General features: G+C 33.1%; 1 protein-coding gene across 2 annotated transcripts in view; it reads left to right on the top strand.

The window, feature by feature from the left end:
• The window catches only part of LOC149376113 (uncharacterized), a 357203-nt gene extending 336971 nt beyond the window's left edge, over positions 1 to 20232 (top strand). For both annotated transcript variants that reach the window (XM_089591396.1, XM_089591392.1), the window contains 3 exons: positions 19177 to 19669; positions 19740 to 20016; positions 20103 to 20232. In XM_089591396.1, the coding sequence (XP_089447522.1) occupies positions 19177 to 19669; positions 19740 to 20016; positions 20103 to 20222 (890 nt within the window). In that variant the 3' untranslated portion in view covers positions 20223 to 20232. The remainder of the gene's footprint in view (positions 1 to 19176; positions 19670 to 19739; positions 20017 to 20102) is intronic.
• The last annotated feature ends 269 nt before the right edge of the window (positions 20233 to 20501 follow it).

Below are 20501 nucleotides of genomic sequence, written 5' to 3'. Positions count from 1 at the left end.
TTTATTTCAGTACATTTAACTTGAACATAAGTAAATTTTACTTATTCTAAAGTGAAAACTGATCTCACTTGGAAAAAAAGTGAAATTTTCACTTTTTAAGAGTTAGAGAGTAGGGAATGTTTTGGTGCAGCCAGATAAGAAGACTGGTAGGAGTATCTCAGACTTCTTGCTGAGCTTATCGTATAAGTGTCTGGCGTAAAGGTTTGCATATGCGTTGTGCAGAGAGGTACTCATACGTGGGCAGCTTATCGATGTTATGTATGCATTTGTAACCAGTCATATCGCTTACACCCAGCTGATTGGTGAATGCGGCTATGGAGATAAGATAAACGCGCGTAGTAAGTGCACTGAAATCTGTATGGATATTGACGATTTGTCAGCATCTACATCATTATCGATTCTTGGGTAGAGTTCATTGCAATATTCACAATCACTTCTTTGCCAAACAGCGTTTCTCAAAAAATGGCAAATATCGTGCCTTTTCGCCAGCGCATTGTCGATTTTACTTCCTCATGAGTCCTGAAACTTTACGTTCCCATTATTTATGAGGTAATGTTTAAATTTGACATCGAACTCAGTTGGGTTGAATTCAAAATATCCTGATTTACTCCAAGAAGTTTTTCGTGTAGTAACATATTTTAGAGTCGTTGTCCTCTGTTATGGAAGAGCTGGAGAGTGCGTATAGAGAAGCCTGTAGGCATCCCTGCTGGTACTGCTCTTGTCCCTATAGAAGACGCTTGTCGTCAATACTGGCCCTGACTCAGCTTTCCAGCCAAAAATGTCAAAAAAGTAAGCTTCATGCGTGCTCGCAAGCTCAAGCTAATCGGCCTGCTGCCCGACTTTTGCCATCTTCTTTTCTTTTCCCTCTTGTCCCTCTCTGTCTAATTTTTTTACCCCTTCCCCTTACTTACCTTGCCTACCTGAGGTATCTTAACGGTGCCTCACTGATGCAATGTATCACGAGTTATTTTATTTCATTTTTTTTTTAAATCCACCATATGCATGCAAATAAATTTGTGTATTTAACTTCACATGTAATGTTAAATGTACAGTGATATTTTTAGTTTAAAATATTTGCTAATGTTGCAAAATCGCTTTTTTGGGATTGAGAATGAAAAAAGAATTTTACTAAAACTTTTTTTTAACATTAAAAAATACACTTAATAGCATGTTTTGCACTCAACAGAAAAGAAATTCCTATTATAATGATGCCATTTAACGTTTTGAATTTAAAAGGTTATTTAAACAAAAACTAACTGGTGTTTGGCAATGGGACATGAAACATTTTATTTGTCTACAAAAAAACTACTGAATTTGATAGTGTGGTTGAAATTGTCTACTTATAATTGGTTTGACGGTGAAGAAGCTATATAAAACGTCATGTAAAATTTTCCATAATTTTTTTTAATTTCAATGTTGTTAGCAAAAATTTCATGATAGAAAACAATTTTATCTCATAAAACATCTTGTTTCGAACAGTTTTGTTCCTTGTGAGATTCTTCTAGGTGCAACAGTGGTTGAGATACAAGATTATTTTTGTTGGAGCATCAGTCTATCAGGATGCCATAAAACCTCTTATCTGATTTTTCAGAACAAACATTATATTTTTCTTGTAACATCTGGACCTCCAGGGGCTTTCTTCCTGAAGGAAGTAAACAACAGACCAAATCATCGGTAAAGTCACTATTTATTTTAAAATAGGTTGGAATAGTAAGTTCTATGATTTTTTGGAATAGATCCTTCCATAAAACTTGATAGTATCTTGGTTGTGCTAGAAGCAATCGTTATGCCCAGCTAAAATTTCTCAGTAGGATGGGTGACTAAGTCGTATGAGAGAAACTTTCAAAGGGTCCAGCATGAAGGACTCACATTTTTAAGGAAAGAAGAGAGTAAATAAAGAAAAAAAGGGAAACGATGACTAGATGAAGGATACATAAGAACCTCCAGCTTTTAAATTAAAAATACATTATGTACCTGTATTTCTCCGGTATGCAGATGATTACAGTAACAAACTTTATTAATTTTCCTTTAAACTATCACAAAAATAAAAAATTTGGAGATTACCAATCGTAAATACAAAAGTCAAAATAGTTTTCTATACGTGTTAATAGCATAATAAAGATCAAAAAAGAAAAGGTGATGATAATATGTAATAATGAACCTAAAGATGTTTGCGTGACTTAATACTTTATTTCTATGCTTCAAACGCTTTAATATAATTCGAATCCAGGACTATATAAATTTATCAGCCTATTCTTTTGCTAATATTATCATATTACTTTTTAAATTAAAATGAATGGATTTAAAAATTTTCCAAGCTGTACTTAATCATAAAAATTTAGGAAATTTGATTTTTCATTGTGTAATAAGCCATACAATCATTCACGTACTTGTATATGTATACATGCTTGTATGATATTTTTATTAAATTCTTGTAAATTTCTTGTCATTAAGTATAGATTTTTGATTTAGATATAGTTTTAGATATTTGAAAAATGAGTAGTAAAATAAGTTTTTAAATAATTTTTCCTCTATAACTCACGACACATGTGAAAAAGATAGCTAAACGTAAGTTTAAGGAATATGCATTATCACAAAAAAATCAATAGAAGTTTTAAAGTAATGGAAGTATTTTTATTTTTACTGTCATGATTATTTTAATAATTGTTATTTATTTTATTGTTATTATGATGATTATTATTATTATTATTATTGTTTTTATCATTATTGTTATTACAACTATTGCACTTACTACTTTTTAACTAATAATTGTAATCACAAAAAGAAATATCGATTTCTGTTACTGTTGATTTGTACCTCTGACCACTGAAGCAATTATTTATCGGCATGTGCAAAACATAAATTTTGTGCTAATCATTTAAAATTATTCTCTATAAACTTATTTCAGAAAATGCAAAAATGCAGCCTGTGTAACAAACGCGTGGCCCGGCAGAAGAGCAATTTGTTAAATAATGTAATGCTATTGCGTTCAAAAATAATTTAATAAGTTCCACAATGTAGAGTAACAAAAATAATTTCTGCTATAGTAAGAGTATTTGCTGATATTTTACCAATATTTATATCATTTATTCATAAAAGAAGAGCAAAAGTCTCACATTGCTTCATTGTTTGCTGAATACCTTCCCACTGATTGAAGGGCTTCCCACTGATCAAAGCAAAGTAGTAGAGCTAATGCAGCTGTTTGTAAGGTATCATTGTAAGGTATCATATCATTATATGAATATACACCGAGCATATCAAATACAATTGGCAATAGAATAAGTTTGAATTAAATTTATAATGGTTTTTTAGGAGAAACTTTTAAAACAAGTTGTTCAGAAGGGCTTGAACTCAACATCAAAACATTAAAATCAAACCATAAGTAGTAAAGCTCGAATCATAAACAACAGAAAAATTTTAACAAGTACATGCAATATGTTGAAAATGAATGGCTGTCACTTTTGCAGTGCATTAAATCTTAAACATAAAATTGCACAAGTATCAATAAAATAGCCGTTTAAGTAAATAGTTTGTTGTAATTTAAAAAATTTGTAAATCAAAAATTTTTTTTTACAATACTTTTAAAATGTTTATGTACTTATTTTGTAGTCTCATCAAATATTTTATTGCAAATATATTCAATTTGGCGTTACAAGTATACAGTTTTACATGTGAGTGTCAAAATCAAATTTGTAGTCATTTTCAATAATCACAGCACCCACAAATCACGTTGACAACTTTGAAGCACATAAAGTCATAGTTGGTATTTTTTAGTGATTTGACAAAATATTTATTGATTACGTGACATGGTTACTGTCATAATCTTTCTCCTGCCTCGAGTGAGAAACATAACCTCATCTTATATTACGTGAGGGCGACAAACCTGTTGTTAAAAGTATCGTAGTTGTGTTATTTTCTCCTACGTATCCGTAGTAAAAGCACTAACTTGGAAAATGAAAGGAAAAGAAGGTGTGAAGTAAAAGAAAAGCACGGACAGCTCTGAGAGTTTGATGTCTAGTATCCAAAAAAAGAAAAATAACAGGATTTGCAACTCAATTAAAAATTTAAACTTGGCTTTGGCAAAAGTAAAGAAAGGTAAAAAGATTACGACAGACGCATTTAAATATAGAATACCAAGATCAACGTTAAAATTAAAAAGATACGGCCTCTATGCAGATAAAAAGCCTGGTTGTTTGACAAATTTAAGTAAACAATAAGAGCAAGAACTTGTGCAATGGATAAGAGACAGTTGCCAACTAGGTTTTTCAGTATTTGATATACAGCTAATGGAGACTATTAAAAATCTGTGATGATAGAAAGGAAAATAACGAGAAATTTCATCATAAGCCATCAAAGAGAACATGGTATGAAGCTTTTAAAAAGAGGCATCTAGAATTAGTCGTTTCAAGGATAACAGAAACAATACTTCTTAGCAGACTAAGAGTGACTGAATTATCACTACGGCAGTAGTCCAAGCAAATCCAGGACTTCCTGTCTTCTAATGTCTTGCTAAATATTAGGCTTTCAAGAGTATTCAGCTCTGATGAGAGTGGCATGTTTTGTGAATAAATTTTTTTTATATTATACACTAATTTTCCATAGATCTTGTCATAATTGCAGGTATCCCCTTAACCTTAGTAGTTTATTTAGTCTTATCTAAAAAAAGAAAAAAAAATGCTTATAGAGTTTCGCATCTGACTTCACCCTTAAGCAAATTTTATTTAAAGGATAGAATAGTTTTTATTGCATAACATTCTAATGCCAGACATATAACTCAATCCTTAGATGTCTTACTTTTTAAGCCATTAAAGAATGCCTTGAAAAAAAATGAAGAGTTTTGAAAATCAGCTGTCTGCATAGGATTAGATAGACATAAAGTAGCTCCTTTGCTTATGTAGACATTCAAGTTAATAACTTTGCAAATAATTTGATCAATGGTTTTAAAAAATATTTAATGTAGAAGCAACATATTTAACTACAGTGGTAAGACAGGTTTCAAAAGTACAAAATGAATCAGAAGAGTGAAAATCTAATACAGAAAATCAAACTACTTTCGAAAGCTTCGTTTACGAACTAACTGACATCTATGGCCCAGTGGAAGAAATAGTTACGTTTAAAATCTCGTGTTCACCTAGTCATCCAGATTATACAGATAGTACACCTATTTAATATGTAAATTATCTTGACTTATTATTGACTGACAATCAAAGAGTTAGTACTACAGTAACCTAACTATTATAGCATACATATTGATTTTTTAGGAGGATATGAACCATGTGAGTCCAAGCATTGGTTGTACACCTACTCTAACTAAAGCCTTTTTTCCCCAAGATGATTGTCAAATACAAAAACGGTAACAAATAACAAGAGCATGGAAAATTTAGCCATTTTTGAAAGCTCAAGTGAAGAAGAAGAGTCTCAGAGTAAAAATTTAAATATACATAACTAAGTCATTTATAAATTAAAACAATTTTTTTTTTTTTTAAGTATTAGAGCTAAACAAAAATCAAACACTAAAAATGAACAAGTACTTACTTAATTTTAACTACTGGTAATGATACAATAATCAAGTTTTGTTTATTTACTATTCTGATAGTATTCTGAAATTCTGAAAAAAATACAAAATTTAACTTAAGATCACAGTATTATCATGATTGATAATGATGTAATACATGTAGCAGTTGGTGCTGGTATTATAATGACACCTATTTTGGATAGTTCTAAAACTTTATTCCCAATTTCACATTCAAAATCCAAAAAAAGACGTAAAAAAAATTGGTCCTCCTACTGACAACACAGAGGTGTAAATAGCTACAATTCTGAGTTCAATTAAATCAAAATTCAACTTTTGTGAGTGGTGGGGGAAGGGGCGTTAGGTTGGGACCAAGGCCGCCTTGTCTCGCCTGAGCGCTGGAAGGTCATTGCTGCACCGTGATTGTAGCGTATGGATTTCTTTCACTCTGTCTTTGCAGGACTGGTGTGTGCGCGTATGTGTTGTGTTCGCATATATGCATGCATGCATAGGCAACTCATGTGCCGTCCATCCTCTCCTTTGACTTGTCCCAGCGCATTGGACAGAATGTGTCCTCTGGTTTCGATGTATGCCGCGGCGGCTTGACCTGGCTGTTGTTTGCGTGCATGTTTGTTACATAATGTAGTGTGCGTAGGCAACTACGTCTCGTTGTTTGCACACGCTTTTATGTTTTCCTTGTTTTCCTAGAAGCAGACAGGGATATCCAAGTAATGATGGCCTCATTTTAGATGAAGATGTGATCAACGCGTGTATGTGATTTTTTCAACTAGGTGCGGATATTTGCGGAGGAGATTTCATGAGCAACTTATTCGTGAAAATAGACAACACATTAGTAAATACGTGAATAAGAGAGAATTGATCCAAAATTATTTAATTTTGAACCACAAGAGTTTCATAAAATATCGCGTGCCATTGAAAACTCTGGTGGTGTAGTATTCCTGTCTGCGAGAAGTACCAACAGCTTGAAAACCCTGAAAGGTTTTGACGTTTTTGATTTCTCACGTGGGTATTAAATTAAAAAACGAACTAAAATGACAGAATTGTAAAAGACTGAATTTCTAACTGATAAGATGACAGACGATAAGATTACTGGCGAAATGCTTTTCAGCAAATATAAAGACAGAATCTGAAAAGAGAAATTAGTGGGTTCAGCTGTTTCGGGAAAGCTATAGATAATAAAAGACGAAAAGGTTGCTTTTAAATATGACAGAGAAAAAGACATACTTGTTACTCAAATGCAATTTATTAATAACTACTCAAGACAGACATTTGTCAAAATGATAAGAATGAATCTTTAAGGACACTACAGACTTTACCTGAAAACTAAAATCAGAAAAAGAATTTTGAGGAAGCAGTGTTGGCCATTGCCACCCTGTCCAAACGACTGGAGGCATTTTTGATTGCACAAAAGGTTGACCAATCAAATTCTAAAGAAGATGTCTTTAATTCTACTAATTTTTTCTTTTTGAAACAAAATTGTGAACATAAAAATTCTTTCCTTCGCTGGAAAAGGATTTAATTCTTTACTGTATGACTGAATGAGTGACCTTGATCGAAGTGAAAGGTTTCAACTGAAACAACTAAATAAAGATTCATCTTCCCGTTACGACTATACATTAACTTCTTAAATAATGATAGAATTGTTTCTTGATAAACTCTTTTTAGAACTAAAAATCAAAGGACTCTTATATGTATTGGATGATACCGTCGAGTTTTCCAAGAATTGGATAATCATAAAAAAGTGTACGGCACATAATAATTAACCACATTGATGATTCTTATTATTAAAAGACGGCTCATTATTTCAATCTTAAAGAACTGGTAGATCAGTTAAAGGAAATCAAAAGAAATAAAACTAATTTATCATCAAATGCAATAAGGTGAAAATTGTACAATTTCTGGTATTTTCCTAATAAAACGTAAGCGTCAGATTTCAATGTTGACAAATTTGAAGAGTTCTTTAGAAGCTATGAAAATTTACAAATAAAATAGTCCCTGTCTGTGAAAAAGATAAGTGACGCATTCTATAATACAGTCGTTAATAATGCATGACAGATTGAACCTATTTACGATTAAGAAAAAAGAATGGCCGCTTAAAATCTTTTTTTTTAAATACTGTATCCAGACAACAGTTATCCAGGACCATCGGAGGAACTGACCCTGTAACAGCACTGCGAGCGCATCAGGCCAACTCAGCCCATGACGACGCCCATGGAGCAAAAAAGGCACTGCAGGGGTGCCTTATCAGGTGAAAAGAAAAATACAAATCAGGTCATTAAAAGGCTGAAAAACAAGGACGGTCATTGATAAAGGATCTTTATAATAAGAAAGAAAAAAAGAGAGCTTGTCAGTTAACAAGGAAATCAAAATAAGAGACAGATAAGAGACAGTGCCAAAAGTAACAAAAGACTGATAACTTGAACCTATCACCTACCTACATCAAATTTATTGCCGACTCAGGAGTGACCAACCATTTAGTGTATTTGTAATACTATGAATCTGACGACAGCAGGATATTGCAATATTAAAGTATGACTCCAACGGCAATGCTGTCCAATGGTCTTTATTTATTTATTAAAGCAACGTTTCGGCCACTTTAGAATGAGGCCCTTTTCAAGCACTATAAATTTCATACAAATCATGACAAAATTAATAAAAAGGTAAACAATTATACAATCGCTCGTAGTTTAACACACTAAAACTTACAATTATATCACAGTATACAGGCTTTACGTGATCGCTTACATTTGTCGAGATCTTAGTTAATCGACTGTAGCCTGTAAGCGACTCGAATATACTAACGAAAATTAATTTCTATACCGAGGACAGGTATCTATACGGCAGGACCAATACCAATACATACATGTGCAAGAGTTGAAATGGTTAATGTATGTATTAGAGAAGGCGTGACCTGTGTGAAATGATATTTTTGAATAAAATTTATTTAGTTATTATGCTGTTGTCTGCGACTAGTGTAAATTACTTTTGATAAATTCTTTAAAAATTGGTAATAAATTTTGTGTATCAAATTGTCTATTCAAGTTATGGATATTTCTACTTATGTGTATCATTTCTGATACCTAAGAGATGTTAACTAAGATCTCGACACATGTAAGCGATCACGTAAAGCCTGTATACTGTGATATAATTGTAAGTTTTAGTGTTTTAAACTACGAGCGATTGTATAATTGCTTACCTTTTTATTAATTTTGTCATGATTTGTGGGAAATTTATAGTGCTTGAAAAGGGCCTCATTCTTAAGTGGCCGAAACGTTGCTTTAATAAATAAATAAAGACCATTGGACAGCATTGCCGTTGGAGTCATACTTTAATATTGCATTTAGTGTATTCTTGGTTAGTATTCAAAAGTTTAAATTATAATAATAATACAATAGGCAAAATTAAGTTTGAAAATAGCAACACTTTGGCAGAATTAAAAAAAAAGGGAGAAGGCACTCTCGTTGATAGAAATAATAATAATGACCTGAAATTAAATAACGTGATTTTCTCTGAATCCCTGTCAGAAAGTTCACACTCTTTAATAAAATTTGTAGATCTAGGATTGGCCACATATCTTGATGACAATAAAATCAACATATTTTATCCGAATGATTCATTTATCACAGGAGTGTATCAACAGTTATATTGGCTTGTTGAGTTAAATGTTTGAAACAAACATAAAAATAAGGTTGACAAAAAATTTGCGTACTTGGTGACAAATGACTTACGTGAACCTTGGTATGATACATGAAGCAAAGCTGCAATAGAAGACGGCAAATATGACAGAAACACTGTTAAAAATGTCTAGCAAGAGAAATGTACTAAGAATTTAAATATTCCTAATACCATAGAAAGATTGGGTTTAATTCTGAATAACAAACGCATAATTTTTTAGAAATTTACAAACCACGATAAATTCTCATCTTTTGAGTTGTTTTTCAGTTAATCAATAAATAGTGATTGTTTTTTAGCAAATCAATCATGAGTTTTGATTTTAAATAATTTTTTTCCTAACAAGTCAACGAAATCGTGAGAATTCAAAGTTTCTGTAGCAATAGTACATCTGTCTGTTTAAAACCATGATTTATATTTGATTTCAAAAATGTTATGTTTTTTAAAACATTCAAGAAGATGTGGACGTAACGTTGGCATATTAGGAAAATCTAGACATTCTGCACCTAAGAAACATTTTTCATAGAGTTACTGCACACTACTACTTTAATACAGTCGTGGTAGTTTTTAAGGGACAGTTTAGTATTCTGTGGCCAATTTTCCTGATCTATAGCTTCAAAAATAAGTTTTAAATTTTTACGATGTACACATACGCATACATTATGTATCATTAGTTCCAGCTAAAACGCAGTGTAATAGTCTTAACTGTGAAAATTTAGTTTACCCTACTTTATAATCACTATGCTCTTTTTGAATTAAGCAATAAATTTCATTATTATTTTAAAGCACTAATCATTTTTAAACATGTTTTCGTTTACGAAATCTTTTATACCTGAAATTAATGGACTTGTATCGTCCTTTCATAAAAATTATTAACTGAAACTATTAGTTCTTCTGAAAGAGAATTGCCTTTTTTTAGGTGGTATTAAAAGAAAGCCGCTCACTTCTTCTGATATTCTCACTGCTTGAGGTTTTCTTTCACTGCAACCAAACTCCTCCATTAATTCGTTACGACTCCAAAAATAAGGAGCAAGAGTGAACAGCTGTATTTTCTCTTGCTTCTCTGTAGACTCTGAAAACCTTTTTTGATTTTTTTTTGAGAAATACAACTGCTGCTTTGTTATAATCATTTCCACATTTAAAATCTAATTTTTTCCCAGTATCACCACCTAAATTAGATTTCCGCTCATAAATTAAACGACAAAAATTCGCGCAGATTTTCGAATTTTCTGAGACAGATTATTAAATTTTTCTCATTGAGTTTGGGAACCAAAACAAATCTTTAGAAGACAAGTTATTGATAAGTTTTGAAGCATTAATGCATCCCTTAGCCATCGTGAATAAGTGATTGCCATAGTCGCTTAAGGTTTTAGATTGACTTTTTCAGAACAATTAAGTATGACTGTCTTCGTACAATGGCATACTCAAAAAATCATGTTTTAAAAATTAAGTATGAATTTATGATTTTGGCTAATACAGCATCTACAGCAAGTTGAATAAATAAAAGTGTGCAAAGCAATCATGTTGAATTTATAACTGAAATACGCTGTATATTCAGATGGTTTTTTAATTTAACTAAAAATCGTATAAAAAATCAAAAATTATATTTTTATTGTACACTACTTTATTTAGTAGTGAAGTAATAAGCATGCATTATTGTTAAATAAATGATTAAATGTTATAAAACTAATAATATTAGTTAACTTGAGCAGAGTGTGGTGCAGTGCCGCGCTGGCCCTTGGCGTCTGTTTGGGTGGCTAAGCATACATTCTTTGGTATCGTTTTACTCTAATTTCTCAGTAAAAACATACTGGGCAAAAAGGCGTTCTCAATGTAAAAAAACCTCAGCTTTCCGTCTAGCCTATAAAAAAAATATAAAAAATGTTTTTTTTTAGTATAGTATGTTTTGTGTTTTTTTTCAGTAAAAATAAAATTTTTTCAGAAAACTTACTACATCATCGGAAAGCTGACTAAATAATACATCAAAAATTCTGTTTGCAACATTTTTTTAGGATAGGAATAAGGCGAGAAAATAAGCTAAAAACAGTAACTTTTAGCGCTCGCGCGGCAAGCCTGGGACGTTTTGTGTAAAACGCCTCATTATACGTAGGGTTATAAGACTGTAAAAGTTACAAAACAAAACTTTTTTTTTTTAAACCTTTGCCAAAATACGTGCGTTAACGTTGAATGAGAGGTGCACGACTAAGATTCTTTACTGTGTTAAGAGTTGTACTAGTTGGCTCATTTTCATGTATTTAAAATTTATTACTTTGTTATTTTTCAGGTGATAAAAAATACAGTTACGATTATAGATTATGCTGTCTATATACCAAATAAGGAGGACGTAATAAAAAAGTTACATAAAAGAATTACAAAAACTTTAATAAATTTAAATCACGCTGTAACAAAATGACGTTTTTTTAAAATAAGTTTTATGAGTGTATACATTTTTCAATAATTTTTGATGTAAAACATCTATAGGCACCCGTGAGCATGGTGAGTAAACATGAGTGATACGTGGTGACCGTAACGAAAAAACGTTACAAAAAATACATAGATATACATTGCATACATAGTATGCTGTACATAAGAAGTGTGCGAATGAGAGAGTCAAAGGAATGGAAGAACATGGCCGGAGAATTCCCCATCCACTCTCTTACTATTCGCACATACAGCAGGTATAGTTATAGTTTATAGAAGTATAATGCCTACACATACACATGTACATGCGTAGTCAGACACATACACACATAGTCAGAGAAAACAAAGTTCGTGTGTCAAGTGGCTAAAGATGTTTCATCATTGTTCCTAAACCTCTGTACCTAATACAATATTAATATATCTCAAATGTACTTAGCGTCACTTGGTTCAGTGTGTGCGTGTTTTTTGATGTAAAATATCTATAGGCACGCGTGAACATGGTGAGTAAACGTTAGTGATGAGTGGTGACTGTAACGGAAAAGCGTTACGAAAAATATATAGATGTACATTGCATACATAGTATGCCGTACAGGAGAGTGTGCGAATGAGAGAGTAAAAAGAATCGAAGAACACAGCCGATCTCCGGTTAAACTCGGGTCGGTTCTGCTTGGCTCAGCTCTCTTTTATGTGCCTACCGCCACCCCTCTCTCGTTTCAGTGTAAGTAAAATTCTCAAATTATACTGACTCCAAGAATCGAACTACATCTTTAGGACTAGTAGTCGGGGACCTTAACGATTGTGCCACGCAGCACGCCAATCTACATTATGTCCTTAGTACTTATGGATACCAATTGAAAAACTTCTGAATTAGAAAATTGAACGATAATTAGGCGTTTATTATATTGTATGTGATTCAGCCCATAAAGTCCGTCATCATCCGCCAGTATTTTTTTTCTGTCTGGTCCTGCGTTTTTTGGTACGATCCACATGTTCGAGCTGTATGGCGATTCTGAAGGCTCTATGAAGCCTTGTTTGAGTAATTTTTTTATTTCAAATTTTATTCGCTTTTTTTCAGCTGGCATAGTTCAAATGCTCATTCTTGAAGCCGTTCCATCTAGAAACCTAATTATTTTTGTAATTCTTATCATAGGATCTATTATTACCGATTCTAATAGGAGCTATGACCCTCTTTCTTGTCAGTACTATCAATTCTTTTAGCTTTATATTCATCATAATTATCGATTCTTTAATTATTCTTAGCATAACTATTCTTTTTATCAGCGCCTCTATTATATTGCCTTTGTTATTCGCCAATACTTTTATAGTCATTAACCCTTCAACGCTTATTGTTATCATGACTATTACTTTCATTGTAATGTTGCCTTTTATTGATTTCTTCTTTTATTTACTTAGGCAGTTTTAGGCTTTTTATTAATCTGTTTTCAGCGTCTTACAATAATTGTTTGCACCCATTAAAAGAATGTGTACTAAATTACCGGCAATATAAGAACCAATACTTGTCTGTACGGGTATCACTTCGTTTATCTGTATCCGCTTTCCCTATAGGTGGTTTGCAATTGACGAGGTTTACTTTAACACTTTATTTTCTTCTAAAGTTGTTCACATTATATTTTCTTCCCTTATTGCTTAATGTTTCCCTGCGCAGACTCAATTCGTTGTCTATAGGGATAGCTGCCTCAATGCCTTCCTTTAGTTTTTTTGACTTACAGCCCGCTACGTTTCTACTGTTAGAAGAACTTAAGCCATAAATAAAGTTTCTTAACGCCTCTTTGTCTGACTTTATTTTCGCCACATCTTTGTCAGTCTGCAAGATATAGGGTAGCGTCTCGTGTGAATCATAATGCCATTATAAAGCCGTAGGATGCATTTGAAATAATCCATTGTTATCTGTTGAGACAGTAAGTTTTTGATCTCTCCAGTATTATCTAATCTTTTGGAAAGGGACAACAAAACTTTGTCTGTAGAATAAAGTAAGGATGAACTTGTGCCAAACTGATCTGCTGCCCTCTTAACTTGCTTCCTGAAATTTTGATAAAAGATTTTTTGTATCAATAGGGACTATTGATTTTATCACCTTAAAGAGGCTCCCTCGTGATGGTTTCCAAACCCAGACCAGACGAATTCAATAGTTTAAAATGTGTTGTATCCTACGGTATAATTATATAGCTTACCCTGCGAAATTTCGAGATATTATTAATTTAATACAGTGCTTTCTAACACGTATTCTTATGGTGGAGCTCGCACACGTGATTAAAATAACTTCATAACTGGAATAAACCAACGTTTTCTGTAATAAAAGTGCACACGTTTTGTAGAAAAAAACCTCCTCTTTCAAATGACGCCTAGCAAAGTAAGTGTTACCCTGGAAAATTTTAAGATATTCTATTAAAAACTGATCACGTCATTTTATTTCCACAGGCTTAGTCTGTGTTCTCTTGCGCCAGTGATGCCAACTAGACCTGAGTTTGCGAGTAAACTTGAGACCCATGACGTGGGTTGGCATTCCTGCATGAGGGAGCCTCCTTAACCATTTTTAGGGTGTTGAATATAGGTATACCGTTAAAAATTTGACCACGGAGTCAAAGTTATCTGAGTAATCTGAGTAATCTTTAGTTTATTTATTGTTATTATTGTTTTTTTTATCATATGTCACTCCCTTCGAGAAATAACCCCAAGAGATAATAAGTATGTATATTTTGGTAAAATAGAAAGATTATTACGAACTTTGAGGCAAGGAACACAATGATAAGCGTCAGTATAACACCAGTCATTATCTTTCTGATGCATTCTTTTGAGAGTGGTTGTTGATCGTAGTTCTTTCTTACTCGCCAGAGAACACAGATGATCACCTTAGTTCTTCTATACCTGTTGTTACACTGCACTGTATGTGCTTTCCGATAGTCGCTCGAAAATTCTGAAATATCACCAGTAAAAGTAAAAAAAAAACTAAGCACTCCGGGAGTGCGGGCAGAAGTGAAAACTTGAACTTATGGCGCGTTGGGCACTTTTTGGGTGAGCATTTTTAGGGCGCTCGCGACATGAGAAATTGTACATAAAAAATCAAGTTTATCAAAGCAATGTGGGTACTTTTTGAATGGACATGAAGTATAATAATATAGAAACTGTATTCGAAGGAAGTGGTTTTATTTAAATGAGTAAATATTAGTAAATAGTAAGTATAAAATTTATCAATTTTTTTAATACAGTACCATAGCAGCAACACAAGTCAAATGAAATTTTTAAATAAATAAATTTTCCGTTTCATATTAATTTATAAAATAAATATAAAAAACTCTCAATCTCGTCTGTCGTGAGGACACGAACGAATGCCCATGCAAAGACTGCGTATCAGCGTAGGTCTGAGCATTATTCCACGCTCACAGTTCATGCTTGATCGCACATAGTGCCGCTGACTGGATCCCACCGAGAACTACTTCGCGCGAGAATTCGAATTCAAAATCGTATGATTTTTTCAACAGACAGTAGGCACGGAAATTCAAATTCGAAAGAATTCTTGGTATACTATTTATGTATGTAATCATACAACATTATCCAATATTTTTAGGCATTAATTAGCCAATACATACAAAGATTTCTTTCGAATTTGAATTTCTGTGCCTACTGTCTGCTGAAAAAATCATACGATTTTGAATTTGAATTCTCGCGCCAAGTAGTTCACGGTGAGATCCAGGCAGTGGCGCTATGTATGATCAAGCATGAACTGTGATCGTGGAATGATGCTCAGACCAACGCTGCTGCGTATAGCATGCAGCGCTCTCGCATACCTATACAATCTGAATATACATATAGGTATGTAATCTCGTCTGTCGCGAAAGCACAAACTAATGCCCATGCAAAGAGCGCGTATAGTATACATATATTATAAGAATACACGCGGAGTATATCTGTGTAAAATCTCATCTGTCGCGAGAGCGGCTGAAAATGCTCACCCACAAAAGTGCCCAACGCGCCATAAAAAGTTTTCACTTCAAAAAAAAAAAAATATTTTTGTGAGCAAGCGTGCCCCATATATAGCACTAAAACTGCCACGTAGGATTCTGATGGCTCGGGGTGCTTAATAACAATGAGATAGTTAAATTTAATTGATCACTTTATTGCCTTACTTCGTGACGGAAGGCGCTTGGCAGTCTTAAGTCACTTATTAAGTCACTTATATAAGAAGAAAAAAAGCTCGTGGACAGTCAGTGCTTGAATATCCAAGTATAAGGTTATGTTGCTAAGAAATCATACGGCAGACAGTATAATTATGAATATAAATTCACTTTTTATAAAAGGATGCTATGAACCAAGGTGGTACAATTATTGTTGAAATAAGAACACCTACGATAATTAAGTATCATCTCATATAATGTTATAATATTTTATAAATAATTCTTTATAAACAATTTGTTACGGCACAATACAGTATAAGCAACATGTATGCTGGTCAGTACAAGACTGAGAGGTTCCATCGAATTTTCCGATGGTTTCAAAACAATTTTCAATTGTTTACGCTAGTTGCATCTCTAACGTCATGGTCACATTTATCACATACACTTACACACTTATTCTGAGTCCATATTTTATACTTACAGTATAATTGTATCGAAAATATTTTTAAAAAACCATTCTGTCATACCACTTTCTCCAATGGGTTAGTATTACATGTCAGCAAATGGCCCTTCAGAACGTTCATCACACATAGATTTTTTCGACAAACATCAAGCGTTAATTAAAAAAAGCATAAAAAATATTAACGAAAAATTGTAGATCGATGTATTCTACCCTTTTTTCAAACGTTTAATTTAAAAAAAAAAACACAGAGAAACATGTAAACTTACGGAAAAATCTCGTAAAATTGTATTCATACGATCTGTAGAAATCTCTCAAATTTTTTTTTTATTGAAGATTACTTTTAGATAAACCTATCAATTTTTCTAATAGATTTACAAATTGTGTTTTTAATAACACATGAAACAAGTGGTCAAGCATTTTTAAAAGTGTGTCTGTAAGTACATTTATATGAAAAAATAGTTGCCAGAGTTATTGCATATATTTGCACTACTTTCACCTTTCCAAACTTTTTTCCTGCTAACTGTGATTAACGTTCTTAGGTCAAAAAATTATCTTGCTTCCGAATGGAAAAAATGTAAATTAATGAAATTCAATAAAAATCATTTAATATATTTTATGACGTGGCGAATTGGATATACATTGGTATACGTCACGGAATCCTTGTCACCGACAATAAATGGTGAGAGTCTCATAGGTAGCTCTTTCTCTCCTGAATGTGGCTTGCTGTAGCGGACGAAATTCCAGTATCAGGCCCGTATGCCGTAGCATAAAGAGTGACTATAGAGCTTGGTCTGACTCTCCTTCCGTCGCCCTATACCCATCTCCGTACCTTGGAGATGTGTGTGTGCATTACTAAAGGAATAAATATGCGAATGGCAGCTATCGGTGTGTTGGTGTTCCGGGAGCAAGAATGTAGTAGAGGTGGCCTATGTGTGGTGCTTTGTTGGCTGATAGTATGTGCTGGGCCGCAAAGCATACGGTGCGCCTGCGCGGCGAGATAAGGACAGACACTTGAGCTCGTTGCGAGGCTAGCACTGGAGTAGCTCGGCACGGCATCAGCAGACTCTCGCCTGCCGAATTGCCGTGACGTTGCGAAGCCGAGACCTCAGCGCCACACACACACACACGAGCCAGCCCTCACACGGTCATCCAGGTTCCCCGGTGCCCTCGACGCTCGGAGCATCGCCAGGAGCATCGCTAAGTACTCCACTAGAGCAGTAACCCGGTAGGTGAACGTATACAGTATTGATGTTGTGTGTTGCGTGCGTAAAAGTAGTCGTCCCTCATTACCCTTCCCTAGTGCCACATTATAGAGTCAGCCTGAATCCCCTATTGCGAGTTACTAGGTGAACTACACCTCGGTTTACAAATTTGTGGCAACAGCAAGCCACAACACAGAAATTGTCGCCGTTGTGGTGTGCCGTGCAATAAGTGTAACTTCAATGACAGTTAATATTCAATCTTAATAAACAAGCATTAAGCTACTAAGTACGTCTTGTTGTCGGGTCTTGGCTTGGGCAGCGCCAAGTGCAGCTGTGACAGTGTCGTGCTCCAGTGTCCGGTTAGTGAGTGTTCACGATTAAAAAAAAGCTATTCAATCACGATTGCTGCACGGCACTACTCATTGCTGCACGCAGTGTTGCACAATACCGGTGATGCCCAGCCCTTCCCGAATCCCCTTTAACAAAAGTTGCATGGCATAGAGTACACAAAAATATTACAGATAAAGTTTCAAACTCAAACACACGTTAGTTGTTATCTCCGGCTAACGTGTTACAATTTATATAATGCAAAAAAAGTTTAGAAAAATTTTCGAAAACTTAAAAAAAATGATAAATTGTATGACCAAATATTCATTTATTTGTTGCAAAAGTAAAAAATTAATAACAAATAAATTATAAAGACACGTAGGAAAGCTCCTGTGCTAAAATTAACTCATAACTATGTTTGAAAAAAAATTATTTTACTAAAAAAATTAGTTTATTGAATAAACAATTCATTTATAGATTAAATAAAATTTACTAATGAACAGTAAATTTATATTTACATCGAGGTCAGAGTTATAAGATCATTGACTAACTCTCGTGGATAGCGTGCTTATCGAAGTATAACTTGTTTGAGTTGTATTGACCAAGAATTAAAGACTTTCTGAGCAAAATTTCGTAGGAGTAAAACATTTTACCAACTGACCTGCCAAAAATTGGGTGTATATATAGTTGAATGTAATATTGAAGCTGTAAGAAGTGCGTGGAGCTCAAGTTAAAGTTAAGGTGAGGGCGTTCTCTGACTTCTTGTCAGAGAGAGAGAGAGAGAGAGAGAGAGAAAGAAAGTAAACTCGTGCACAAGTGTGCGTGAAATTTCTTGGATATACAGAAACACTTGTCCTTAATAGCTATTGTTGTAAGAACAAGCTTCCAGTATTTGGTTTTTAAGTTTTTCTAAGTCACCTAACCTTATTTACATTTCTTGCAAAGTATGCCCGTATATACTGTATGATATGTTACAATCATTAATTTTTTAATTTGTATAAATTAGTATTAGCCGTCATAGGCACTAAATCAATGTTCTTAGGAATGCAAAGAATTTTTTTGGTTTCAAACTTACGAGCTATCGATGTTTATTGAAGTTTTATTGGTTGTATTTGTACACTATAAGTTTTGTAATATTTTCTTCGAATTAGTACTGTGTGTATACTTTACATAAAATAGGTCGATGTGATGCTATAACGATTCACTACATAACAAGGCGTTAATCTAGTCAATATGGTTTTTGAATGTAGTATTAATGAAAAATTAAAATGTATCAGTTTTATTTTGTTTATGTAAAAGTACCTAACAGTATGATACAAGAAAATTATAAAAAAATTTTGCGAAGCAAAAAATTAACCTTTTCCAAATTTTAATTTTAGAACTTTGATTTTACTGCACTACAAATAAGTTCTTATTTCTATATAGATCTCTTTACGCGTACCATGATTAAACAGTCAGCAATTCCATGGATTAGCGACTTAGTCAGTTGGGATGTCAATCCTGATGATTTTTGGAATAATCTAGCTGATGTTAGATACTTACTAAAAAATAATGAGCCTTTAAGTGATCAATACAAAGGACTCATATTGAATGTTCCAGGCCACCTTCTTGAATCTTGGTTAACAGTTAATGTCAATACATTACGTAATCATGGGAACCAATCAAATATTAATCTTAATTTTAAAGAAAACCTTCAGTCCAAGAGTCTTATTTCACCAATTTTGTCATACCTGAAATGTCCGCTTTCCACTTCTCCAAATACTTTCTTCATGCATGGCAGCTCAATTGACATACTAAAAACTTCTAAAAGCTTGAATTTAAGCATTAATGAGCACCTAAACTGTGAAGAAGCCCAACAGCCAAATACTACAAAAACAAAAAAATGGAATTATTTTGGCTCACAATTAGTATTAAAAAGGTAATTTCACGTAATTTTATTGTAAGTCTATAATTCAATCTCCATTATAATAATTTACTTTGTTTGATAGGTGCCAGGACAAACGACCACCAAATTTAAAACTTAGGAATCCTAGTGACGACTCAAATGCTAATTTAAGTTTTACTCCACAATTTAGTCCAACAAAAACACCTAATTTTCCAAAGAATATCAATGAAGACGATGTTTTTAATCAATTTACTCCAACTCCGCCAAAATATACAACACCTCCCTGTGGAATAATTTTAAAAGAAACAGCTAAAAAATTAAGGCTTGTATTAAACAAATTTGGACTACAAAGACTTACACCTTTACTTATTAAGCAAGAAGTATCAGTCGACTCAATATTACACATATCTGCATGTTGTTTATGTACGGATATTAATTTTAATTATTGAAATACATTTATTTTTAGGTGGATTTAAACTTGTTGAAAACTTTAACAGATAATGATATGATAGAACTAGGGATCAGCAATATGTCAGAACGTCTGCTTTTATTAACAGTTGTTGAAAAATTAAAAAAAAGCACTTAAATAAATGCAGTTTTATGATTTATTATCATTCATGCTCAAAAATTATACTTATTTTTTATTTAAAAACTGATTGGACACATATTTGTCAGGTGCATACTTTAAACTTAATGAGAGAAGAATATTATGAATATGCTAACTGTATACTTACTAAAATTTTGTTTTAAGACTTAGGCTTTTTTCTTATACTAAAGAGGCTGTTTCATGTAACACTTAAGTTGATGCGTTGAAACGAAATTTTTTTTCATAATTGTGGTAAAGACGTCAATATCCGAATTTTGA

The sequence above is a fragment of the Copidosoma floridanum genome, unplaced genomic scaffold (genome assembly GCF_036245765.1).
Source record: "Copidosoma floridanum isolate Cflo_tuat_1 unplaced genomic scaffold, Cflo_Japanese_pri ptg000001l, whole genome shotgun sequence".
Taxonomy (NCBI): Eukaryota; Metazoa; Arthropoda; class Insecta; order Hymenoptera; family Encyrtidae; genus Copidosoma; species Copidosoma floridanum.
This window is presented reverse-complemented; position numbering and strand designations above follow the sequence as displayed.